Genomic DNA, 27,886 nt, shown 5'->3' on the forward strand with positions numbered 1-27,886 from the left:
ACCCATGCTCTAAAAATCAATGGGAAAAATATCCTCAGGTGAGGATTAACAATAACAAAACAAGGTTACTTTTGCCAATTAAAGAACCAATGAGAAAAAGCCTAAAGACCTATCCAGAATCAACTGGTCAGCCAGTGACAGTGATTCCTACTTTCATGGAGCTCAGATTACTTCTGCATACTGCCTCCTCCATCAGATGGCCTCTCCTTTCTCATCTCTGCCGATCATGGCTGCCACAGTTTCTCAGAATTTCTCATGACTTTCCAAACTACTGAAGATACATATGTGAAGCATCGAATATAAACTTCCTGTCACCTACCAAAAATTAGTTTGTTCCAGAAACTGCAGGAAGTTATTTTGTTAGATGTGCAAATGAAGTGTTAGCCATGATTTGTGGTCTTGCTGCCATGACTTCTGTGTTTTTTTTTAATTATGTAATTATAATCAATTTCAGAATACACATCTGCAATAATATAAAAGAGACACTTAGGGCAAAGTAGGAGACTCGCGGCTAACCAAGAAAAAATCAGGTAAATATGCATTTCAGAAATTTATGCTTTAACATTCCCAAAACAAACAAGACAATAAATACCAACAACAAATAATAATAACCAATTCCAACCCACAAAAAAACAATAAAAATTAAATGTTAAAGAAGAGACATTCTGGGACACACTGGTAGAACCAGGACTAATGAGTCAAAGTTATTAAAAAGCAAATTTCCATTCATAAAAAGAAATACTTTGTCTAAGAGAGCTGTGTTGAGCTCTGTCATTGACATACTCAAGCAAAGCTTGGCATGGTTGATTTTTACAAACATAAGCTTCACTGAATGCAAGACTGGAATTAAAGATCAAAATTCCATTCCAGTGCTAATATTCTATGTTGATATATTTACAGCTATTCACAAAAGGCAATTTGGAAAAGACACCCTAATTAATTAAAGCTATCCATAAAGCTTATGATTTGGACCTAAAACCACAAGCATAAGCAGTTGACCATTATCTTGTTACTAGCAATATAAGTTTCAATGTGAAAAAGATTTGATTATTATTTAACTTTTAAATTAGAAATTTATTTTCAAACATTTGTTAGATAGGCTGGAAGGAGAAGCTTTAATTACAGTGCTCTACCGGAGAAAACGGGATGCTAAATTACGAACGGTTATAAGACTCATTCATTCTATAAGTATTTATTGAGTACCTATTATGTGTCAGTCACTGTTCTAAGATCTGGGAATACAGCCATGAATAAATGAGACCAAAATCCCTACCCCAATGAAACCTACATTCCAGAAGGAGATAATTGTAATTGTATTAAGCTCTACAAGAGAAATGTATTAAGCTCTACAAGAGAAAATAAAGTAAGGAAGGTGGATAGAGGAACTATCATAATAAGAATTTGCAGGAATTATTATTTTTCTGTCTATATAATAAAGGCATAGCCATGTTTATTATTGCCAAGAATAATTTTAGATTTCACAGACACAGTGTCATAGAGTTTAATCTTCTGGCCTTACAGAAAAGAGAACAAAGCCCACAGAAGCTCATGTTTTGTCTAAGATTTCCAAGATCTGAGTTCAAATCCCTCTCTCACAGGCCAGCACTGTATGCAATGTATCATATGTACTTCTTCAAAGTTTAGAAATTGTCCTTCAAATACATTTTGTCACTGCAAACGAGTCCACACTTTGACTAAGAATATTTTCACTCTTCCAAAATATTTCTCTATGTGTATCTCTCTCCAGCAGCATGTTGATAGGGGAGCCAGTTGACTTCCATGCACTTGAAGATAGATGGCTGTTAGCACCATGTTGTGAGTAACTTCACATGATTTCCAAATGGAGTTTCAGAGCTACTCTTCCAAGACTAAGATCTATGCAGACTATCAACAGATGACCAGAAATATAGTTTGCTATATTTTATTTTTAAACTATCTATATGCTTTTAAAAGACACTCCCAATCTGTCACTTTCTTTTCCCTACACTTCAGTCACATAAAATGAGAGAAGATCATTGTTCTCTGAGGCAAGGACCAGAGAGACCTTGAAGGAAGAGGCGAGCAAGAAACTACCCTACTTGAGTAAATCGGTAATCTACATAAAGAGAGTGGGGGATTCTTATAGTCCAAGTGTTGAAAACACTTTTAAAGTGCCGTTATTACTAGAAGTAACTGTGAAAATGCTGTTCTCCTCGTGCAGCTGCTCCCTTCATATTTGCTTTACTGAAAAAGAAAAATGTTTACTATGGTTAGTAATGCAAGCCTCAGGCATCCGTGTCTCAAGTGTCTCCTAATCTCTCCTCCCACAGGCGTGTGTCTGATGGAGGGAAAGGCAGCAGCCCTAGATGTTTCAATCCCGGATTTAGTGTGCAGGCCCCTGTCTGCGTCCCTTTCCACCTGTGAACTGTGAACAAATGAGAGAATGAAGGAGACAGACTGTGAATGGACCTAAAGTAGATTTTACAGTCTTGCTGTGGGTAGAATTGGGTCTTCAATATTATGTAGGGACAAACTGGACATTATTTTTTCTGAACATAATGTGTTCTTTTTCGTGATATTACTGAAATGATTTTCTTCGTCGTTGGTCAGCCTGCACTGGCATGTATTGAAGAGCTGCTAGGTGCTGGTTCTTAGTCTGTGTTCTATGCTTTGTTTCAAGTTTTACTGCACTAGCAGGAATCTATACTAATAAAAGCCTAGGTGGTCATCACGCCTTCACACAACATCACCACAAGATGGCCGCCACAAGATGGCCACACGCACAATGGAGGCAGGGCCTGGCAGCCGCTCTGTGCAGTGCGGAGGAGGCTGGTCCCAGCGTCTCCACCACCTCACACGGAGGAGGCGGCAGGGGAGGGCAGTTGGGGGCGATTGGACTGGCAGGGTAGTGGTTAGGGGCAATCAGGCAGCCAGGGAGGTGAGCGGTTAGGAGCCAGCAGTCCCGGATTGTGAGAGGGATGTCTGACTGCCGGTTTAGGCCAATCCCTGTGGAATTGGGCCTAAACCGGCAGTTGGACATCCCCTGAGGGGTCCCAGATTGGAGAGGGTCCAGGCCAGGCTGAGGGACACCCCCCCCGCACCTGCACGAATTTCGTGCACTGGGCCACTAGTCTCTATCATAAAAACCCTGTGGTCATAACGCCATCACGATGGAACAACCAAAGACTGGTCACCAGGAGGCTGAGTGTGTGGGCACCAGCAGAGACTTGACGCTGGCATGGGTGGGCTGGGCTGTGAGCGCTGTGAGGCGCATGCGGGTGGGCGGGGCCGCACGATTTCATGCGCTGAGCTTCTAGTAGTAATAATATTTCTTATGTGCCTACTCCATCCTAGGCACTGTCTTAAGAGCTTTGTTATCTCATTTCATTCTCACAGTTCCATGAAGTGGAAACTGTTATTACTGCCATGTTTTAGAAGAGGAAAGGAAGCCAAGGGAGTTTGAATAACATTCCCAAAGTTGCCTACTTAGTGGTGGATCTGGGATTCCAGACCAGCAGGATTCACCATCATGAAGCCTCTTTTACCCAAGTGTTGACTGAACTCTTTATTTGACCACTTTCTCAAAGGAGAGTGCTCTATTTTCTATCCACGAAAATGGTTAAGGAATGGAGGAGGTGTTTTTGCAAATTTCAAATATTTCAAAATTAAGAAAATGTCTTCATGCTGTTAGAGAATTTGGGAGCATTGGCTTTTAGACAATAATATTTTTTCTTCATAAAGAGAAGAAACATTGAAACCCAAGGACTCCTGAAGGTTGACTTGTTACTGGAAAATTAAGGAAGAAAGGGAAGAAGGTAATTTGTAGTGGCAAGAGGATTGAACAAAAGAATAAAGAAGATAAATAAGGAACTAACTAGCCAAGACTAGTTAATGCAAAGCTAGAAAAAATATAAAACTAAGATTAGATGTAACTATTTAGTTGTTAACCATAAAAAATAAAACAAAAATAAAATAATTTAAAAAAAAAACACCTCTAAGTCTTATTAAGAAAAAATTTGAGGCAAAAAGTCATCCTAAAAGAAAGGGTTTATTGAGCCTTATGCTGTCCTGGAGAAAGACCAGGTCCTGGGGCATGCAATCTAAATCACCCGCAGCAGGGCTGGATGGAGAAGACGTGGGGCTAATAGGGCCCCTTTATGCAATGGGTTGGGGGAGAAAGGTGTTAAGTCCTTTTGAAAGGATTTACATTGGCTACAGATAAAGGGGTGGAAAAGGGTGAAGCAGGGCCAGTGCTAGGGTAGGTGCACAGTCCGTAAGGAGGAAATATTTCTTACTTCTGGATAAATCATGACCAACAGTCCAGAAAGCTCATGCATAAGCAGGATGCTGTGGCATCTGGTGGTCAGCTATTTTTTTACTAGCCGCCTGGAAGTTAATTCCAAGTTTTAGCATACATTTTGAAATGTGAGCAGTCTTTTGTTGGTTTTAACCAATGGCTCTGTTAACTGATTAACCTTTCACCTCTTCCGCCCACACTCCAGCCTGCCATAATTTAATTTAGGACATCTCAGAATTTTTCTCTTCTTATTCTCTGCTCCTTATCGAATCACTGCATACTTCCTCAATATTTAAATCTTTGGAAGTTCAGGCTTTCTTTGACTCAACTTCTTGTCTATAAAATGGGCATAATAATAGTAGCACCTGGCTCAGTGACTAGTTGTGAGAATAAATATAGCAAATGCATCTAAAAGAACAAATACAAAGTATTTTTTAAAGTGCTTTGAACAGTTTTAGTACATAGTGAACACTCAAGTATTGGATTCTGTGAAGTTTCATGATTACATATTAATATGTAAAAGAGTATAATACATGAGGAATTAAAACTAATTCACAAGTTTCTGTTTTAAGTATGAGGACATATTATGAACTGGTGTATTATTTAATTTAGCAACGCTCCAGAGCTGTGTCAAATGGGAGTGGGTCAGATCGCAGGCGTGGCCAGGCAATGTGCTGCAGTGTAAACATTCTGTCTCTCAACCCAAACATAGGAACATGCCATGTCTCTTCTGAAAACTGATCTCTCCTTTCTGTTTCTGCAAAGCTCTGAAATAAATCCGAATTCCAGCCCAAATATGATGAACAATTGTGCACGTGACCAAAGCATTTCCCAAATAGAAGTAAAAATTTATTCCTTATTACATTCTGGTGGTTGAGTAAGAAAACACGATTCTGTTCACTTCCTCTGAGAGTGGACTGAAAATTCTCTCCTTTTTCATTAGGATAGAAAAAGCAGAGCGATCATAACTGTTAATACACTGAATTTGCAGCTAAATAAAGCCTCAACAATTAAAGTGAAGCCCACCTCTTTAAGGGTGACACCAACCCAGTTATGGATGCTGCTGGGAAATCTTCGCATAGCTTTCTGCAAGTAAAATTGGCCATATGGCCACCTGAAGAGGAAATTTGATCTTTCTTGTCATGTAGATCCGGGCCTTTGAACCAAGCAGAGGAGAAATTGTCAAACTATGCCATTTATGCTGGTAATCAAAAGGCACTCATCTACAAGTCAGACCAGAACACTCAAGAGCTTGTGGCCTGAAATCACTCATTTTCCTTTAGCTCTCTCCTCCCTGTAGGTATAAATTAAGGACATCAGTCCTTCCCTGGCCTCAAGGTGACTTTGCTTCTAATACAGGCTAATTGTTTATTTCCCAGTGAATACTTGAGACATTTTTTAAAGGCATCTTCCTTCTTATCATTCCCATTTATTTTTTTTAAATAAATATTTTTTATTTCAGAGAGGAAGGGAGAGGGAGAGATAGAAACATCAGTGATGAAAGAGGATCATTGATCTGCTGCCTCCTGCACATACCCCACCAGGGATCGAGCCCACAACCTGGGATTTACCCTGACCGAGAACTGAACCATGACTTCCTGGTTCATAGGTAGATGCTCAACCACTGAGCCACTCAGGCCAGGCTTATCATTCCCATTTATTAAATGTGACTCATCCCAGAAATTAGTTTATTGTAATCCTTCATTTTCCTTTGTTATTTCATAAAATACCAGACTATTATATTGTTAATCTCAACATTTCTCCTGCAACAGGAGAATTGTGCTCCCCTAATAACACTATTCGTCTCAGGAAGAGACTCAATGTGCGAGAACACTTTGCTAGGGAGGTAGTTTACTAAGAAGTAGAGTTACTGATGTGAATTGGGGTGAGTGAGTTCACATCTTGTTAAAGATGTAAACTGACAACCTAAACCCTTGGGTTTCTCTGATTATTGTATCAACATGACAATGGCTGATCAAGATAGAATGCTAATTTAAGCTTTCTGCTTTGTAGGATGCAGCCAGAATCCCAAAGCGTCCCAGCTCTTATGAATACAGGACTCCACCTTCAGACCAGGGCCATGTGCACAGCCAAATCAAAAGTGCCCCCAAAGTTCCCAGGTGTCTACATATTACATCCAGGTATATAGTGAAGATCCAGAGGTACTGGGGGAGCTGAATTCCCCTCCCTGAGTGAATGGCATTCCCATTTCGGAAATGCCAAACTTGGGGTTTAGACTATTTCATCCCTCTGTAGACTATAATTCTATTTATGAGATCCATTTATAAGGCTCAGACATCTTAGGTTCAGGCATCTGAACGTCACATAGGTATAACCACTGCATAATTGCCTTCTTTAAATAGAATGACAATCAAGTTTTATTGTTATTTGATTTCTTTAATATACAAGAGAGAGAAAAATAAGCCCTTCATTTTTATCTTCGTTTGAAAGAAAAGTAAATATAAGTCAACTCAGAACAGCTTTTCTCTCTCCACTCTTCCCCATTAAAATTTGAGTGTAAACATGCTAAACCTTGCCTGAGAATTATTTTTGGTAAAGACTGCAAAGCCTTCTTGCATATGAGGTGCAGTTTATATGGAGGGGTGATGAATTCCTAGTCTAGAAATTCACAGTGACAAAATTATTGCCATTTAAAGTCATGTCTTGAATTTTCTTTCATCAAAATTAATGCTATGTGATGTTTGAAGCCCATGAAAAGCCTTCTGTGTTTCTTTTCATCTAAGCTGACACATGTCACTGCGGGTAAAAATTTTAAAAACATACAATGCTGTGAATTGTTTGCAATCAGAAATTTGCTTTCAAGCTTACCTATCATTGATCAATTATCCATGACCTTTACAGTCAATATCAGTTTCTAAGAATCAAAACCTGAATATTTCTGTTGGCAGCGGAATGGCACCAGGTGTTAGACGGGTGGAGTCAGACCCAACCTGGATTCAGCAACCTTGGTACTTGAGTTCTGACTAAGAAAGGATTCAGAGCCAAGACTCAAACTACAGGAGAAAGTTTATTTAGAAAGTCACAGAAGTAGTTGAAGTGAGCTGTAGAAGAAATGGGCTCAGGAAACAAGTTACAGAGGCTAAAGAAGGGCCCTTGGAGCTTAGGAGAAAGAGAGAGGCAAGAAAAATGCGCCTGGGGCAAGGAGGTGGGGAAAGGTCTCCATTCCTTTAAGAGCTGCACTGGGTTCTCTTTGTTAAGAGTATTCATCTGAAGGCCTCAGGGAGGATCCTAGTAGAATATTCATCAGCTTTCCAGGTGTGTCCTTTGCAGCTCTTGCCTGGCTCTTTTTTCCATTCCCCCTTTAAGATGTCTAACCCCATGGTTGGCAAACTGCGGCTCGCGAGCCACATGCGGCTCTTTGGCCCCTTGAGTGTGGCTCTTCCACAAAATACCACGGCCTGGGCAAGTCTATTTTGAAGAAGTGGCGTTAGAAGAAGTTTAAGTTTAAAAAATTTGGCTCTCAAAAGAAATTTCAATCGTTGTACTGTTGATATTTGGCTCTGTTGACTAATGAGTTTGCCGACCACTGGTCTAACCCACAGGACTAGCAACATGCCAGGGGAGGGTCTGAGCTGCATGACTAGTGATATGAAAGGTCAGGGGGTCTAATTCATATGATCAGTGAGTGATTTGCTAGGGGAGGAAAGTTACCCTGGGAGTGAGGTCCTTATTTTCCTAGTTTTGCCCATTGCTAGGCACCCGGGACCTTCTGCCCTGGTGACATTCCATCCTTGGCCTATTGTCCTGCCCTGCTCCTGCCTGTCTGCCTACCATATTTCTATAATTCTTTCTTGTACTATTCTACACATAAGAAAATGACCAAATGTAAATGCAATCCTATTTCATCTACTGTGAAGATCATACAAAATCTAACAGATTCTCCACCCTACCCCTCTTTTTCTCTTTTCCTTGGTGGTCAGATCTAATATTCACCCCCAAAGCAACACTCTAAGCTTAGTTTTTATTTTCTCTCTTCAGTCTCATTGACTCCTCCTGCTCTTTATTCTTCAAAAAGTCACATTTACTCTTATCTTTACCATGTAGAAGAAAGAGCCCAATGTTTACTGTCTTTTGCAGTACAGTTGGAGAGCTGCTTTCTTTACTTGGTTCAGCTCCCCAAGTACACATCATACTCTTTAAGAGTATAACCCAGGCCCCAGAAGGTGTGGCTCAGTGGTTGAGCATCGACCCATTAAACTAGGAGGTCACAGTTCAATTCCCAGTGAGGGCATATGCCCAGGTTGTGGGTTCCATCCCCAGGGGGTATGCAGGAGGAGGAGGCAGCCAATTAATGATAATGTCTCATCATTGATGTTTCTATCTCTCTCTCCCTCTCCCTTCCTCTCTGAAATCAATTAAAAAAAAAAAAAAAAGACACGTCTTTTTTAAAAGAGTAAAACCCTATGTTTCTCAGAGCATCAATATTGAACGTTATAGTCAGGAGACTCTCAATAAATACGGATAGCGTGGTGACAAACCCCAAAAATTACAAATGACAGCAGAAGTGATGAATCCCACCAGCATTTTTATTATTATTATTATTATTATTATTATTATTATTATTATTGGTTTGTTTATAGTTGGGCTCATTTTGAATAAATGCCCTGATTTTAAAAGCAGGACACTTTACAAAAATCCAGATTTCCCGTTTCTCTGTAAAAAATGTCAGGAGCCTTAGGCCTCCATTCTCCCAGGGCAGCTCCTGAAGCCCAGAAGTGGCCCCCATCTTTAGATGGGCTGCATTCTGCTCCCTGTGCCCACTGGCCTTGCTTCACGCATTGCACGAGCTGCCCAGCCATTTGAGTTTGCTACCTCTGCTCTGCACCAACATTGCTCAAACACTTTCTAATCTATTTTACGGAATTATCTCACGAATGCAATTTCCCCATGAGGCCAAATGATAGATGCTTTCCTCTGATAGAATCCAGCCAGTGTCAAAATGTTGTTCCTGTGGCTTTCCTCATATGTATGCAAAATTTTGCAGGCCTTTCCTTTACAGTTCTACAGGAGTCCTCCTTCAGCTGCCCCTACCCTGGGAATATGATGAGATTTTTGAAACGTTCTGTAAAATGTCCTGAAAAATTATTAGCAGTGGCAGTGACAGCAACATCCCTCCCTCCCTAGCACGGTACTTCTGGCGAGAGGACGGAAACAGTTCGACCTCTTTGTTTTTCATCACAATGCAGTTCTCCAAGGGTTAACAAGCTCTGCTGCTTATTATTTTGTTTTGTTTTTAATCTACCCCCTAACTTTTCAAAAATTCATTTAATCTGGATGGGCCTGTCAAGCTTATTTAAATTGATTGCGGGGCTGAATGTCAGTCCAGGGAGATAATGGCGCCAGTTCTCCCAAGTTTGGCTTTGTTATCACATCCATGAGCTCCAGTGGCTATGCTTCTTTAATTAGGAGGAACCCGGGAAATGTTTTTATTTCTTTACAATGTATGCCTTGTTGAAATATTAGACTTAGAAATATTGATTTTTTTCTCTTATGGAAAAAAGACAATGACATTCGGGGGGAGGGGGCGGGGCGAGCAGATTGTCCAATGAGTTTAAGTAGAGGCCCCATTAAAAAATGGAGACTTTAACATCGACTCACTGATTTAGTCATGTAGTGGGGAGAACAGTAATCTTTCCAAATAGTGGATGGCCACTGTGGTCCCTGGATTGCTGATTTGTTGACAAAATTACTCATCTCTCCCTTGCGTGTTCTCCAACAGACTGAGCCCACATGTGACTTTTCTAATGAAGCTCCTCCTTCTATTTCCTAAGTGTCCCTTTCCTGCACTTGCTGTTTTCTTCCTCCTGTTAAAATGGCCAGGTTCTAAGGGGTAAAGAATCAACAAAAATGCCTTTTAGCACTCTCTTAGGGAGTGAAGAGCCTTCCGAGAAAGAAGTTCCTCTCAGATTTGAATGCTGAATGGAGGTTGATTGTCAAGTGGCACCGGTTAAATATGATTGATAATGGCTTGATATTATTTCTTTGATCTTATTTTCTTTTTTCTCTCTTTAATCCACATGAATAGTAATGAGCACAGCTGAGTGAATGAATACAAAAGCAGATAAGCTACTGTGCGCGTTTTATACGCTCCAATCTAATGAGCACATTGTCTTTCACATCATTAATGAGTTTTGCAAAATCTGTAATATTTTCATACAACACTCTGGCAGCTTGTTTAAGGGTCATTTGACCATATTTTGCCCCTGGCACTAGAGTGATGGCTTAATTTTTAATTACAAATGCTAATTCTAATTAGCAGGCCTGGAAAAAGTCAGATTGAGTTCTGTGTGACCCTGTCCACCCACTTACACCCCAATGCTAACTTGAACCCCAAAGCCACAATATATGAACTCTCTCTGTGGCGCCTGAGAAAAGATGCTGCAGTCGCTGCTGCACCCCCCAAGGTGGGTATGGTGCCAGAGAATATTTTGATATAATGATTACAATAATATTTTCACTCGGCAGTTACTCTACCCAAAAGTGGCTATGTCAGGACATCATTTCTTCTTTTTCTGTTTTCTCAACCACAAAACCAGTCTCACAATTGGATTTGGCAGCTGCCGAGCTACCCTAATATAGCAGCAGACGAATCCAGGCAAAGAACAGATCTATCACTGTATCTGACTGATCTTTCTGCTTATGCACAGTGACAAATTCTCACCCTCCATATAGATCAGCAGGCTCTGTAACTAGTCAGTCACGCATAAGTTGTGACAGCGCATCACAAGACTGGCATTTGGGAGCCCTGAGAACAAGGTGAATTGTGAATTGTGCAGTTATTTCACATGAAAACTGCAGTCTTTCCCAGAGCAACATAGGAGAGAGAGAGAGCACGCGCGTGCGTGCGTGCGTGTGTGTGTGTGTGTGTGTGTGTGTGTGGTACATGTTACAGAAAAAAGCATAGTATTCTATTCACTTTATTAAAGTACATAAAAAATAAGGAGCTAAAAAAACAAATCTTTGTGCTACAGAAGAGGAATTTGCATTGTCATTGTATAAAGATTGCCCAGATTTCTTTTCCCACCTGCTTCTGAGTTACTCCAAGTGGCTGAATAACCGGAGCCTCTGGCTAATGAGAATATGTATTCAATCTGAGATTCCAGTACTATGCTCAGGATAACAGAGGAAAAAAATATTTGGATAAATTTTCCAATCTTTCCCCTCCTATTCCCAGTAAAATGCACTCTCGGGAGGCTTGTGTTTACCTTCATAAACTCAAAACCTGCCACTTTACCTCTCCACTTAAAAACTTTTAAGAAATAGCACCCGACTGGTGTGGCTCAGAGGTTGATCATTGACCTATGAACCAGTAGGTCACAATTCAATTCCTGGTCAGAGGACATGCCCAGGTTTCAGGCTTGATTCCCCATGGGGAGCAGCCGATAGATGATTCTCTCTCATCATTGATGTTTCTGTCTTTCTCTTCCTCTCCCTTCCTGTCTAAAATCAATAAAAATATATTTTAAAAAGCTTTAAAAATAGTTTTGGAATTTACATAGATTTTAGAGAAACCCCCTTGTCATTTCACAACAAACATATTCACAGAATAAAAAGCCTGGCTTCTGAAATGGTTCAAGATCTGAGGCAGAAATCACTCCCATAAGATGATCTACTGGCTAATAAATCTATTAATGATGTGTATATGCTGGAATTTATAGCTTTGAGGTATACAAATCAAATGTCTTAACATTAGTCATTTATAGGCAGCTAAATCTGAAAACAAATGGCTCAATAAAATAATATATGATTTTAGGATTGTTGGTGATTATCTATACGTTATAGGTAGAAGAGATAGTGAATCACAGTCTTAGGACAATCTCGGGTTATTGACGCAACAGATACTCCCAAAATAGAAGCAACAAAATCATATCTAAAAACTCAATTTATTACAAAAATCTCATAAAAAATAACAAAAATCTCTGCTTACATAAAGTATTAAATTCTTCCATTAAATTTACTTCCACTAAGAAAGGACAAGACCTTATTCAGACTGTGGTTTATTTTGGTTCGATGGTTAAAAATAACATCTTGTTTGTAGGCTTTTTAAAAAGGGGGAGTTAGTTGTTATATTTTCTGTGCTTAAAAAAAAAACTAAAACACTACATTAAAATTGAGTAGGAATTCAGTAGATGATGATGATGATGGTGGTGGTGGTGGTGGAAGAGGAGGAGGAAGGCAAAAAGAAGTACAAGAGGAGATTAGGGAAATTATATTAACTGTCCTATTTCTGTGGAATAATGGATAAAGAGGACACTATGTCAGCAAACTAGTTCTTTAATTCAAAGTCCTTGGAAATACATTAAATAAAATCCTTTACCTCTTTGGGAACAGTAAAGTACCATATGTTCAAATATTTGGTCAATTAAGATTATAAACAACTCAAAAATCTCCCTTTCACTCTCTATAGCAAACTCAATTGACTATATTATTTCAAACCTATTGCTCACTCTGACTGTCCTGACCAAGTCAGTAACTTCAAGTTTCCAAAAATGGACTGTGTAGCTGGAGTCATTTATTAAATTATTCTCAGAGCATGAAAAAGAAAAAAAAAAATCTGAAATCCTGAAGATGTGAAAATTACAAAGAGGAAATATCAGCTGACTAGCCCAAGGTCACCTGGTGAAACAGGGACAAAGACAGCAGTTTAATATCTGTCATTCCAAAAACTTTCAACTTGCATAGAAAAGGACGGATTTTTACTAGTAAGCTTCCCTAAAATGTGTGAACATTCCCATGACCCACATAAGGAAGAAGTCTCTCTGATATTGATACTGAGCTTTTATTCTCTGCACATGCAGTTCACCTATCTGAATTGATCCCCCATCTATTTGGTGTGATCTACAAAAGACCCATTTTACAAGTAAGGAAACTGAGCCCCAAGAGGTTAAATGACTCCCTGCAAGTTATAGAACCAGTTAGGAACAGAGCTGGAAGTAGAATACAGACCTTTATTCTCCTAGTCTAAAGTTTTCTAGAATGTCACAGTGCCTCCCTCGTCGTTACCTTTCCCAAATGCTTCCCAGCACACAAATCTGGTTTTGTTTGGGGGACTTGAAGAATAAAGACTGTACATTATCTTACTTATGTAGTAAACAGAGGTGAATGAAGCATTAATGTATTAAGCATCGGAAAGCAAGCAAAGACATTTTTCTGTATGCGGCTTGCTAGTTCTTAAAAGGTTTATTTTTTTTCTCTTACTTTCCTCTTCTCAAAAGAAAGTCCCCATTGCGTCTCATGAAACTTGAAAAGGCTAATTTGTTTCCTCCACAGGAAACCCTCAACTGTTTAAATATAAGAAATCTTCAAGCAGGTGTTTGTTTTCTTAAAAACAAGAATGACATTTTAACTTGATTCAGTCTGCTTCCAAAGCAAGCATTTTATTCATTAGCTCAAATGAAACATTTTCAAAGAGCTTCATTGCTGACTAGTTTCATGCCATTTGAAGTTATAAATGTCATTTGATGAGTGTTAGCAGGACAGACTAGAAATAATAAAAAGACTTTGGTTAATTGATGAAACACACAACATTCTTCTCAAGATATGGATAATTTTAAAATAGAGGAAAGCAATGTTATCACTGTAGAAATGTGAGTTCGCTCACTGTTCACCCCTCAATTAAAAAATTAAAGATGAATAAAAGAAAATTAAACTCTAACATTTGAAAAGCAGGGAAAACGTTTTCACGAGACCAACTATTTGGCACAACTTATTGTGAAAATGCTTCCTCTGTTAGTGTTTTGCTTCAGCAATACTATTATCAATACTTTGGACTTTAATTATTATTTCAATTATTTATTAATATTAATAATTATTCAATTAGTATGCAAATAAAATTATAGAATTTAGGAAGGCATTTATATATGTTTGTCTGCATGTATTTTTTGTTATGCATGACCTACTTCATAAAATAATTTTGAATAGCTTACAATAAAAACAAGATTCAATCAGTAAATAAACAGGGTTAAAAGAAGAGTTAAATAACAAAAGGGAAGTGGTCCAGTTGTAATTAGGAGCATGGACTTTGGAGTCAGATACAACTGAGTTTAAATCCAAGCTTAGCTGATGACTAGTCTGACCTTGGACAATTTATCCAAATTCCCTGATTCCCAGTTCTTTGAGCTATAAAACAGAAATAATAATGTCCACCTCAATGAAAATAATGGTAACTGCTGTTGTTTTTATTCCTGAAATGTCTTTACTGGGCTTTATTGCAACTAAACACAAAAACAAAATTCTGACCTACACTCTCTGCCTCTATTCATGATTATATAGAAATGTAAAAACAAATGATGCACTAACATTTATTTCCCCATGAGGTTAGAAAGATCAAATAGTAAAACAAATTCTGTAGCATGGCCTTCATGAATACATTTCAAATGTTAATACCTACAAAAGTAAGCAATCAATTAAGAACCATAGCAGAACATCTTAAGCAAATATCAGAGATACCCACATACATTTATTCTTACAGTTCTAGGTCTTTTTGCATTAGTTTTCATTCAGATGTTACTGGTTTCTCTTTGTAACACCCCTGAAATGCAATATTTTTAGAGAAACTAATTCCATAATACATTGAAAATGAATGCACAGCATTCCAAGATTCATTGCTGTTTGGATGAGAATAAAGGAAACAGAAAATGATGTCAAAAACTGCTCACTTTGAATATGTATATATTTAGACAGATTAAACTGGGACTTTTTCTATTAATAACTTCAATAAATATTTATTGAAAGGGGCCACTGTTTCTAAGTGTACTGGGCTACAGCATCAGTAAGCCAGACGAGGTTCTTGCCCTCATAAAGCATTTTATTCATTAGTTCAGTGAGGAAGACAGACCAAAATCAAATAAATGTGACAATAAAAATTACACAAATTGCAGTGATTGATAAATGCCATGAACTAAAATAAAGCAGGGTAAAGGAATAAAGGGTGGCAGGCAACCAGAAGCAGTGAGATGGGGCCATCTTTTACTATGAATTCCATGTGTGGATGAAAATAAAATCTCATTTTAAACACAATTCCAGGAAATCTTAAGTTTTGTGGTTAAATTACCTGGTCACCTATCCACCCCAACCTCTCAGGAAAAAAAAAGAACTTTCTTAAGAAAAACAAAGTAAATTTGCTTCTTGCTTCAGCCTTTAAATCATCTCCTAGACACAAAATCAGCTATCATTTTCTAATTTAAAATGGTAAAAGAAAGAGCGCTTTATTTGAACGAAGATTTCCTTTTGTCAGTGTGACAGAAAGGCAAGGCTGGAATAAACAGGATTTACAAACTACCATTTGCAACTTCCTCTTCTAGCAATATAGCAAACAAATACCTTACACTGAAAACAACTACAAATGCTGGGCACTTTAAAATATATATATCCCCACCAACGTGGCTCAGTGGTTGAGTGTCGACCTATGAACCAGGAAATCACAGTTCGATTTCAGGTCAGGGCACATGTCCAAGTGGCAGGCTCGATTCCCAGTGTGGGGCATGAAGGAGGCAGCCGATCAATGATTCTCATCATTGATGCTTCTATCTCTCTCTCCCTCTTCCTTCCTCTCTGAAATCAATAAAAATATAGTTATATATATATAATGTGTGTGTGTGTGTGTGTGTGTGTGTGTGTGTGTGTGTGTAGAGAGAGAAGAGAATTCACAGATACCTTTTTTCCTGCCTGCCCCATTGATTCCCACTGTACAGCAACCTGCCTCTTCTAGCTAATCATTTGTATTAGTTTCCTGTGTATCCTTCTACTTCCTAACTCTATGACCTTGAATATATTATTTAACCTCTCTATGCTTTAATTTCTTCATCTGCAAAAGAGGGGATAATAAAATCCACCCAAAGTGTCTTAAACTAGGGTGAACTGGTTGATATTCATAAAAATCCAAAGGGTCCCTCCCTGACTTGTGATGGTTGGTTTGCCTTATAATTTTCCTACTTTATGATGGTGACTTTAGGATGGTGCAAAAAAGTGATACATTCGGTAGAAATGTAGTTCAAATTTTGGATTTTGATCTTTTCCCATGCTAGTGATAGGCTGTAGGATGCTATCTTGTGATACTGGGCAGTGGCAGAGAGTGAAGTTCCCAGTCAGACACACAATCACAAGGGTAAACAACCTATACTCCATAGTGTACTATTAAATGTATTTTCTACTTAAGATATTTTCAATTTATCAGGACCTAACCTCATTGTAAGTCAAGGAGTATCTGTACATAGAAGAGTTCCTGACAAATGAAAAGTGTTAAGTACATGTATGTTAAGTAATAAATACATACATACATACATACATACAGCAAATAAATTAGTAATATCCTTCTTTATTATATAATTGGTGGGATATACTATACTCTATTTTGTAATTTGGCTTTATAAACTTAGTATAAAATATTTCATTAGTAGTACAGAGAACTTCCTTATTTTTTTATAGCTGCACTAGAGGCCCGATGCACGAAATTCATGCAAGAGTAGGCCTTCCTTCCCCTGGCTGCCAGCACCGGCTTCCCTCTGGCACCCAGGACCCGGACTTCCCTCACAGCCCCTGCTTCGTCCAGAAGGTCATCCAGAAGGACATCTGGTCTAATTAGTATATTATGCTTTTATTATTATAGATAGTATTCTATTGAATAGATGTGCCAGGCTAGGTTTAACTATTTTGCCATTGCTGATCATTTGGGATACTCACAGCTTTTACCTTTATAAGCCTTTATAAACAGTGTTTCCATGAACAACCTCATAAATATATCACTTTGTAGGTGTTCAGGTAAATCTGTAGGACAAATTTTCAGAAGTGACATGCCTGAATCAAAGGGTAAATGCATTTATTATTTTATAAATATTCCCAAATTTCTCTCTGTCATAGTTGAACCATGTTGTACCCCCACCAAAAATCTGTGAGAGTGCCTGAGAAAACATCTTTTTAAAATACTTTGTCGAGGCTCTAGCTGGTTTGGCTAAGTGGATAGAGCATCGGACTGTGGACCTGGGTTGGATTCCAGTCAAGAGCATGTACCTTGGTTGCAGGCTCCTCCCTGGGCCTGGGGCCTGGTCGGGGCTTATGCAGGAGGCAACCAGTTGATGTGTTTCTCTCACATCGACGTTTCTCTCTGTCTTTCCCTCTCTCTTCCACTCTCCCTAAAAATCAATGGAAAAAATATCCTCAGGTGAGGATTAAAAATTAAAAACATTGTCAAGTCAAAAATCAAAAGACTTCTGAGAGGAAAAAAGTGAAAGTCAGATTGAAAAGTAGTGGAGTCAATTATTATACTACTAGAGGCCCGGTGCACAAAATTCATGCACGGGGGCAGGAGGGGGGAGGTCCCTCAGCCCAGCCTGAACCCTCTCCAATCTGGGACTCCTTGAGGGATGTCCGGTGGGATCGAGCCTAAATGGGCAGTCAGACATCCCTCTCACAATCCAAGACTGCTGACTCCCTACTGCTCGCCCGCCTCAGCCTGATTGCCCCTAACTGCTTCTGCCTGCCAGCTAGATCACCCCCTAACCACTCCACTGCCAGCCTGATCAACACCTAACTGCTCCCCGGCCAGCCCGATTGCCCCTAATTGCCTTCCCCTGCAGGCCTGGTCACCCCTAACTGCCCTCCCCTGCCAGTCTGGTCGCCCCTAACTGTCCTCCCCTGCAGGCCTGGTCACCCCCAACTGCCCTCCCCTGCAGGCCTGGTTCCCCTCCCCAACTACCCTCTCCTGAAGGCCTGGTCCCCCCCAACTGCCCTCCCCTGCAGGCCTGGTCCCCCCCAACTGCCCTCCCCTGCAGGCCTGGTCCCCCCCAACTACCCTCCCCTGCAGGCCTGGTCTTTCCACAACTGCTCTACCCTGTAGACTTGGTCCTCCACAACTGCTCTCCCCTGCAGGCCTGGTCCCCCCCAACTACCCTCTCCTGCAGGCCTGGGTCCCCCCCAACTGCTCTCCTTTGCTGGCCTGGTCTCCCCCAACTGCCCTCCTCTGCCGGCCTGGTCACCCCCAACTGCCCACAACTGCCTTCCCCTGCCAGCCATCTTGTGGTGGCCATCTTGTGTCCACATGGGGGCAACCATCTTTGGCCTCATGGGGGTGGCCATCTTGTGTCTTGGAGTGATGGTCAATTTGCATATTACTCTTTTAGTAGATAGGACTAGAGGCCCAGTGCACAAAATTCATGCATGGGGAGGGTCCCTAGGCCTGGTCAGCAATCAGGGCCCCTCAGGGCCTTCCGGCTGCCAGCTGGGGCCTTCCTTCATTCCACGCTGGCCCCTGGTGGTCAGCACACAATCATAGCGAGCAGTTGAACTCCTGGTCAGTTGAACTCCTGAGGGGACAATTTGCATATTAGCCTTTTATTATATAGGATTATGTTTTTTAAAATAGTTTTAAATGATAAGATAATTTATATACTAAAAATTTAGAGTGATGTACACAGTAAAGAGGACAATCCCCTCTTTAAGTAACCATCCTAACCTCTAACCTGCCTCACATTTTCTTAAACTGAGTCTATTCAACCTGTGATTTACTTTTTTCCTAAACTCTATATTGGAGTTTTTAGTGGTGATGTTGTTCTAGAAAATGGGAATTTTTAATTTTGAACTATAAAGTTTTGTGTAGAAAATATACTTTCCCTTCAGTAAATTCATAAACATACATAATCCCAAACAAGAGAGGGAGGAAGCATGTAAGCTGTCTTTTCTCTCTGATCCATCTGCCAACCCTCATGAGCTTCCATTTTGATGACCATGGGGGCAGAGGGGTGGTTAAGGATTCAGGAGACAGGATTGTAATCTTAGGACTTTCCCAAAATGAAGATCTTAATGAGAAACTCACAAAAAATTGGAAAGGGCCAGTGATGCCCCAACCTTGACATTAGAAGAAAAACGTCTTTCTTGAGAATGAACAACCACAAAGAAGTCCTCTAGAGTCTCGTAGATTTGCAGCCCAAATTTATATTACCTATGTGAGAGGGAAGAAAAACTCATCTAATCCAAAATTTTAAGTAACCAGTGGGACCCTCAGATACCTAATAGAAGCAAAGTAATTCTCCCAGGAAAAATGAAACTTCAATCCAGACCTCAAAGAATTCACACAAAGTGCTAAGGAACATAAGTTAACAATCAAAACTGACCAAAACACTAAAGAAAATAAGATATTCTGACATAAACACTAGACTTCAGTTATTAGAATCGTGAGACTCAAAATATAAAATATGTATATTAACTATGTTTCAGGAGATTAAAGGGGATACATACTATGGAAGTAATGAATAGGAGACAATAAGACCAATCATATTGGGGTGGAGGGGGAGGTAAAAAACTTATAGAAATGAAAAATATATTGATTCAGAAGTTCAAGGAATTCTGGTTTAAAAATAAAAACCTTAGCTTGATGATGGAGGAAGCAAAGAAGTTGGAACTTTTGAAATGACGCATATATGTTCAAATAAAAACAAATTGAGTCAGTAAATAATATCTCCCTAATCACTTGTATCAAAATCTAATATAATCCTCTATCAATGATCTTTAAAAGGGAATTGGAAGATGTTTTCCTTTGTAGTAATGTGAAGGAAATTAATATCACTTCATCAGAACATGAAAGGAAATTACTGAGAAATACAGTCTCAGCTAAATGCATATAAAATGAAGCCCAGTTTCATCTATATGTATAAACTAGGATGTGATGTGGGCTTGCAATTTAATTGAACACCTTGAAGCTAGACTTAAACTGCTGGAGAGTTTTGTTTCTAGTCCCTGGACTTAAGGCTTAAATTGGATGAAATTTTTCAGGATATTGTGCCAGGAATTCTCTTTGGTGAAGAGCCAGTGAATGTACTGTCAGCAGACACAATACCTTTTCACTTTCTTATTTTGTCTTCATTACTGGGCCTCCCCGCCCCCACGCCCTGCCTCCTCCAAACACTCAGGCTCACCATTTGCCTGCCTCCTTCTGTTTGCTCCATTCTCTGTCATTATCCTTCTGATTTGAAGACACAGCTATTGATGTTGATTGCTATCTGGGCACATACTGGAGGCAAAAGAGGCCTACACCTATACAGTAAGCCCTCTCTCTCTCTCTCTCTCTCTCTCTCTCTCTCTCTCTCTCTCTCTCTCTCACACACACACACACACACACACACACCACACAAAGACTATTCTTTAGTTTCCAGCGACCCCAGGATGTCTATGCACACTTGCACAATTCCATGCTGCAAAATTGTTACAACCAAAGATAGGGGGAAGGGATTTGCTCCACTGATTACCTTATAATTTCCTAATTTGCATACCATGGCTCTAAATAAATAAATCCACTAAGGGATGTGGTCCTGATTTAGAGGGCTAGTTCTGTGCTAAATGAGCATTCATCCTCAGAGCCCGAATCTCCCCTCCCACCTCCCTCCAGGCTGATTTTCCTCTCTTGCCCATCACGAGTTCTCCTCTGGGTTCTTTCTCAGGCACCTCCTGGCAGAGACAGGCACAGAGATTCCCCTCTCCTCAATGTGCACAGGGATCCTGAGGGAGGAGGGCTTCCCCCAGCCAGCCAGCTTGATCAGCTGAGTCAACCCCAGCCTGCAGAAGGATGACAGATGTCACAGCCAGGTCCTCATCATCAGAGGAGTAAACATAAGCTTTGAAAACTGAGCTTTAGAATTTGCATTCAGCATGACCATTAACTAGGGGGGATGAGAGGGGCATTTAACGCCTCAGAAACTCATCCACTTCATCTTAAAAACTGGGATTAATAAAACAGGATATCGTGGCACTTAAATGTGGAACTGTATTGAAAGTTCTTTGGAAATTGTGATGTGCTGCACAAATGTGAGTCATTCCTCTTCTCCTTCCATTGCCACAGGGTATTTTGCAGCACTAATTGTGGGGGTCCTTTCCCCTGCTTCTCAAAGTGATAACTAGCCAGTGTTAGCTTGGACGAAGCTCATAGCTGAATATACTGTTTTGCATTAAATGGTATTACCTTAATTGAGATAGCAGCCTACTTTTTTTTATATTTCACAACTGCAGCTTGAAACAGCAATTTCTGTGGGCTGAGAAGTATAAAAAATATATACGTTCAAGATAATACAGAGATAAACCATATACTGGAAATGAGCTTTCTGCTTAGAACGCCAACTCTGGGCTCTATACTTACTTCCTGGTTCCTTCTCACTCTAAACAAGCTTTATTCTGTGGCTCCAGCCAATCCAACTCTACCTGTTTTGTTTTCTATTCTTTTTCCTATAAAAACTTCCTGCTTCTGCCCCATTTTGCAGTTGTCCACTTCATGAAGTGTTAAATAGTTTGCTTGTATCACCTAAGTTGTCTTGAATCATTTTCTTAAACACCAAACTGCAGTTAACAAAGGACAGCGGATCTTTTGCTAACAGTGAAGGAGACACAATTAGGATTGGGAAAACAAGATTGGAGAAAGTTTGTCACAGCTGATTTGGGAAATTCTAATAGTAGACCCAAGAGGCTTGCGATTTTAAATAGAATTGTCAGGGAGGCCTCACTGAAATGGTGACGTTTGTGCCAATATTTCAAGTTGGTGAGGGAGTGAAGAAAGTGGACATCTGCTGAAGAGCATGCCAATCTGAGGGAACAGTGAGTGCAAAGGCCCTGAGGTAGGACATCACCAAATGTGTTCAATGAACGGCAGTGAGCAAGGAGGATTAGAAGAAGGAGAGGAGGTAGTGATTTTTATAATCCATGATAACATAGGACCTTATAATAAAGAATATAGTTTTATCTTATATAAAACTAGAGGCCTGGTGCACAAAATTCACGCACGGGTAAGATCCCTAGGCCTGGCCAGCCATCAGGGCTGATTTGTGGGGCAACCGGCAGGGCAATTTGGGGACCCCCACTTGCACCTGCCTTGGCTGGCCTGGGGCCTGCAGGCTGGGAGCAGCCCCTGCATTGAGCATCTGCCCCCTGGTGGTCAGTGCACATCATAGTGACTGGTGGTCCCGTCAGTTGGTAGATTTGCATATTAGGCTTTTATTATATAGGATGGGAATCCATTCTAGGGAGGAACAGGTGACACAAACCAATCTGAGAATGGTTTAACTTTTTTATGTTGAGTTGTCGATATACTTTTAAATAAATCAAGAAGATTACTTGAAGGATTTAATGTAGGATCTGAGACATCAGACAAGGATGACTCAACACTTTTTTAGCATGAGCGCTCAGGGCAATAATGGGATGATGATGATGGAGAGAGTGGGGGAGGGGACAGATGAGCTAACCTGTGTGTTTGCTGTTGTTACTGTGACTTTTCTTCTTATCACTTTCTCTATCTCAGACATTACTTTGTGCATTAAATGCTGATACTTTCATTGAAATAACAGGTTGCTTTTGGGACAAACCATATACTGAAAATGAGCTTTCTGGTTATAAAAGATTTTTTTATCCCATGGAATTCAGTTTTCTGGTTTGTTTGTTTGTTTGTTTTGTTTTGGGTGGTTTTTTTTTTTTTTTTGTCCAGATTAATTCTTTTTAGTGTTTCTTATTTTGCAATTTATTTATTTTTTTTTTAGAATAAGTGGATTTACAACATAATCTGAGCTGCTGCTTCCAGCTATGCCAAAAGCACCTGCTCAACTCAAGGTCACCATTGACATGGTGGCTTCCTGCTCCCTGGAGGCACAAGGCTACTCCTCTGAAAGCAGCATGAGCTTCAAACTTAGTAGCTATCAATGCAGAGAATGTGAACAATGCAGGAACACTTAAAGGAAACCATTATCAGGAATTAATTAACACTTTGAAACATATGGGTGAATTTTCTTCCAGCTTTTTTTCTCTGCCTATGTGTAAATATATAGTTTTGTTTTTCAGATTTGAGATCATCCTGTAAACAAATTTAGTATCCTACTTACTATCTTCTTTCCCATTTAAACATTCTAAGATTTTTCCATGACCTTAGTTACTTTTCATAACCTTGCATGATGGCCCATAATATGGATAATGGATATATCATATTTGTTAAAAATTGCACCATTATTGGATATTTGTGTCCTTTCAAAAAAATTCTACTACATATAACACTATTCCAGGCCTTTATTTAAATTTCAAATTATTTACTTAAATCTTTAACTTGGACCAGAGACATAGAATCACAGCACAGACTGTTGAACCTCAGAGGGAAGGCAGAGGCGGGTGGGTGGGAAGAGATCAACCAAAGAACTTGTATCCATATATGCATAACCCACGGACACTGACAATAGGGTGGTGAAGGCCTAGGGCAGAGGGCAGGGGTGGGCTGGAAGAGGTCAATGAGGGGAAAAAAGGGACATATGTAATACTTTCAACAATAAAGATTTTTTAAAAGAAAAAAAAAGAAATAGGCTCATTTTGAAGTAGTTAAAATCTTATCAGTGAAAATGATCAAGCATAAAAGAGGTAGTCATTTGGCATGGATTTTTTGGGCAAGGGGTGATTTATCTTAAGTGCATCCGTAACATATGGTTAAGACAACAAACTCTTAAAACAGACAACCTGGGCTTAAAAACAGAATCCTGACCATGTACTTACTGGGGTTTTTTTACTTTAAACAAGTCAATTGATTTCTCTCTGCTTCAGTGTCCTTATTTGTAAAATATGGAATATGATGATGGTACTACATCTTAAGTTTGCTTTGAGAAGTAAATGTTAATATATTAATAAATAAAGCACTTCCGCAAGTCCTTAGCATGTAGTATGCATAATATGTGTTTAGCTAGTTTAATGTAGGCTCATGTTTCTCTACAAAGCAAAAGGATGTCTCTCATATCATGTTTATAATATCATTTATTCATTCATTCAACAGATGAATCTATTAAACACATTTCAAGAAAAAGAGCCAGTAGCAAGTGCTGTGCATTTGACATAGGATGAAGTGATAGAGAATGACTGGGCAGTCACAGAAGATTTCTCTGAAAATCAGAATCAAAGGAAGGACTGGGCCCAGAGAGCATTTCAGACAGAAGGGGGTGTTGGTGCAAAGGCCCTGAGGAGGAAACGAACTTGGCAAGGATCAGCTATCCAAGGATCAAAATGAAGGTCACTGTAGAGTTTAGGAAGACTACCTAGAATAGGTGGGGTTGCAGAAGAGAAGGAGTCTTGATATGGAATTTGGCTTTTAGTCTGAGAGCAGTGAGAAGGCATTAGAGGATTTTACACTGAGAGATGGGGAGCAGAAGCAGAACCAGGAAGGCCAATTCTGGGTAGTCTTGGTGAGACAAGATGGTTTCAGCAATTTCTTTCTCTCTAAATGTAGAACTACCAGATGAGACTTATGTAGTTTGCCTCGTTTTTACTTTATATTTTGGTTCTGAAACAGATCTACGTGTAATGCACTTAGATATTTGGAGATTTAGAATCATGATCAAATACTAGTATTGTCAACTCTAGGCAAGAATGCTCACATTTTATAGATAAGAATTTTGAGACCTAGAGTAGTGAAATGACTTCTCTAGAATCGCATTTGGTCAATAATAGAACTAAAACCAGAATTAACGTCACATAATTTGCCAATGACTACACAGACCAGCACTTATTCACCAAGAACTAGAGCCACATTCTTAACAGTGAGGTGAAATTTATGTAACAAACATGGCTTTATTTTTTTAATTTTTTAAAATGTTCCAGTATGTATTGACATAAAATATTGTATAAATTTAACATATACAATGTGTTGATTTTAATACATTTATATATTACAAAATGATTACCCCATAGCATTAGCTAACACGTCACGTAATTACTGCATCACGTCACGTAATTACTATTTCTTTTTTGGGGTAAGAACATTTAAGATCTCTCTTAGCAACTTTCAAGGACATAAGGTATTATTATTAACTCCAGGAAATAAACACATACAAAGAGAAAGCACAAATTCTACTAATGTGTATTTATCAACAAGTGGATTTCCAGCTATGTCTTTGCGGGTCAGTTTGTACAACGATTAATACATTGCTTATGTATGTCATCCTGTACTTTCATGTAGACACTTGTCATCACTTTCTATTTTAATTATCAAACGAATGACTTCAAAGAAAACTGGAATCATGATTTTTCTACTGAAACAATAGGAGGCTGAGTTATGGCCACCTCTCAGTTCTCTTGACTCAGACATAAACAACATACAAGAGTCTAAGTTAACGTAAAATGATATGTAGCACTGAGAACTCACGGACCCTTTGGAAATCATCTAGTTCAGGCCTCATCCCAGACCGCTGAGTCCTTGGGGATGATGCCCAGCAATGTGTGCTTTAGTAAGACCTGTAGGAGATTCCTCTAGCCTTATGCTTCATTTTGAAAACCACTGATCTAGTTCAAATTCTTGATTGCACTGGTGAGGCAACTGAGAACCAGAGGAGTAAAGTGATTTGCTTGAGTTGACCCTGGTTAGCATCACAACCAGGACTAGAACCTGGGCCCCCAGATCTTGAACTGGACTTCCTTCCATTCTCTGCAGTTGCAACCTGAGAAGCCCAAGTTGGGCCCAGTCGTCATTGCTTTTTGTCTCTGCCCTCCTATCCTCCATCAGGGAAAGGTATGCTTCACCGAAGCGCCTGGGTTCTTTCGTTTCTTTTTGGACGGGTGCAGGAGTTTGTTGTTTGGAAGCTGCATAAATAATGAGCAGGCCTGGCCAGCCCTGTTTAGCCACGGCTAAACCTTAGAAGGGAGTGTAGAGCTACCCAGAGTCCAGCCTCTTCCAGATGCAATTTGAATAACTTAAAAAAAAAAAAAAAAGAATGGAGGTTCACTATCTATTTTCACAAGCATTTATCTGATCAGCGCTTCAATACAAGCTTTCTGTTTGTTTGTTTGTTGAGGAATGAATTAATACAAAGGTCCCAGTAGAAGTGGAAAGATAGTTGAAACACTAGCCTGAAAATTCAGATGTGCAGCGACTATTTGGTAGCACCCGGCCATAGCAGTGTAGCCCCTGCTTTCTTTGCTAGGAAGATGGTATTACGAATTCAGTCCCTGCTAAAAAAGAGATCTTGTCATCCTAGAACTTTACCTGGCATCTCCTTTCTATAGTTGTTAATATAGCCAAACACGATACAGTTACTCCAGTGGTTGGGTGGTGTTTCTGGCGGGTGTGATTGTGAGTGTGTCTGTGCAGGAGAGGTGAGCAAAGAAGCAGTTGGAGAGACGAACGGGCAAAGGAGCAAATCAGCACCGGGAATTGGCTATCTGAGGAAATCAGTCATTAAAACTAGGCACATGCTAATTGCGCAGCCTGACCCCCACTCATCCTCCCTCATGGCCCCTTCCCAATCCAGTTTATCCTCCTAAGCACTGAGGCCACAGCCCGCTGGCCTCTTATGTAAGTCTGAAATCAGATCTGGCGTGCGATTTGTTTTAGCCTGTCACAGACGCAGGCCACTGTGTTGCCCTGACAAGGCTGTTCAGCATAGCATATGACTATAAATCTTCTTTTTCACGCACCACAGTGGGGACCTTTGTCCTAGCAGTGATTTAGCAGCTTTTATTAGCCTGAGAAGCAGCCAGTAATCAGGAAACATTTAAAGTGGGAGCTTGCTCATTGAGATGGAGAAGAATCCGGAAACCCACAGCTTTTTATTTTTTTTTTTAAATTACTTTTGATTTAAGAAAAAATAAGGCCTTAAAAACTAAGTCTATGGTATGTTTTCATTTTAAACCTATGATTGCTCAAACTGATCCACACATAATTTAGCAAAGACTTGAACTCACAACTGTTAAAGTGTCTTTAAAACGTTGCATTTGTCAAATCCTGAGGCATGGGAGCTTAACTTGGAGATTTTAGAATGATGCATTTTGAAAGGTTGTAGTTCCTGTGTATGCTATTCGGATCCTGGAATATCTACTACTTTTAAATTCACTGTGATTCCAATTAGAGTTTGGGCTCAGGGGTTGGCAGCAGCTGCAAATGAGAACTAATAACATTTCATTCCACTACTTATGTATTCTGCAAATGCGTTCTTGACATGGTCGTTTGCATATGATGTCAGCGTGGGAAAATAAGAAGGTATTAGCATCTGTAAGCCCCGCAGAAATTTCTCAGAGAAGTCACCTCTCAAGCTCTTACAGCTGATTCCACAATTTAGGCAGTGTTTGCATTTTTCAAAATGTACTTGGTGATTTTTTTCATTTACTGAGCCATAAAATATCAATGGCTCTTTATTTGCAAATTTTTATTTCACTTTCATTGAGATTAAATGTTCTCAATGAAACATACTAAGACTACAAATCAGTGGTCTTATTACTATCTGCCATTGTAATTTTTATACAAATATAAAATAATTATTCTCAGAAATTTAAACACATCTGTATGGCCATCAATCTGGAGGTTTTTGTTGAAGTGCTTTCTATCAGTTCCTGGAACTATCTGTGGGAAGATGGAAGCATTATAGGCATTCAATTCATTTATATCTTATACTTATTATTGACATATACTATTGTAGAAACACAAGGGCCTCTGCTGTAGGTCTTAGGACCCTCTGGGAGAGTGAAAGAGTGTCATATGACACTAAGAGAGGGAAATGAGCCTTTCAAAAGGAACTTTGCTTTTAAAATGTGGCATAAATGATCTTATCTCTATAGCAAAGAGTTTGATCCTGATTCACAAAGAGCTGGAGTTATGCA

The 27,886-nt window shown here is 39.6% G+C and overlaps 1 protein-coding gene across 1 annotated transcript in view; it reads left to right on the plus strand.

Annotated features, from left to right (window-relative positions):
* Positions 1 to 27,886, plus strand: part of RORB (RAR related orphan receptor B) — a 154,957-nt gene that overhangs the window by 6,781 nt on the left and 120,290 nt on the right. Inside the window, exon 2 of the mRNA XM_054727660.1 lies at positions 6,290 to 6,438. Coding sequence (XP_054583635.1) covers positions 6,290 to 6,438 — 149 coding nt within the window. The remainder of the gene's footprint in view (positions 1 to 6,289; positions 6,439 to 27,886) is intronic.

This window comes from Eptesicus fuscus, chromosome 15, assembly GCF_027574615.1.
Source record: "Eptesicus fuscus isolate TK198812 chromosome 15, DD_ASM_mEF_20220401, whole genome shotgun sequence".
NCBI classification, from domain to species: domain Eukaryota; kingdom Metazoa; phylum Chordata; class Mammalia; order Chiroptera; family Vespertilionidae; genus Eptesicus; species Eptesicus fuscus.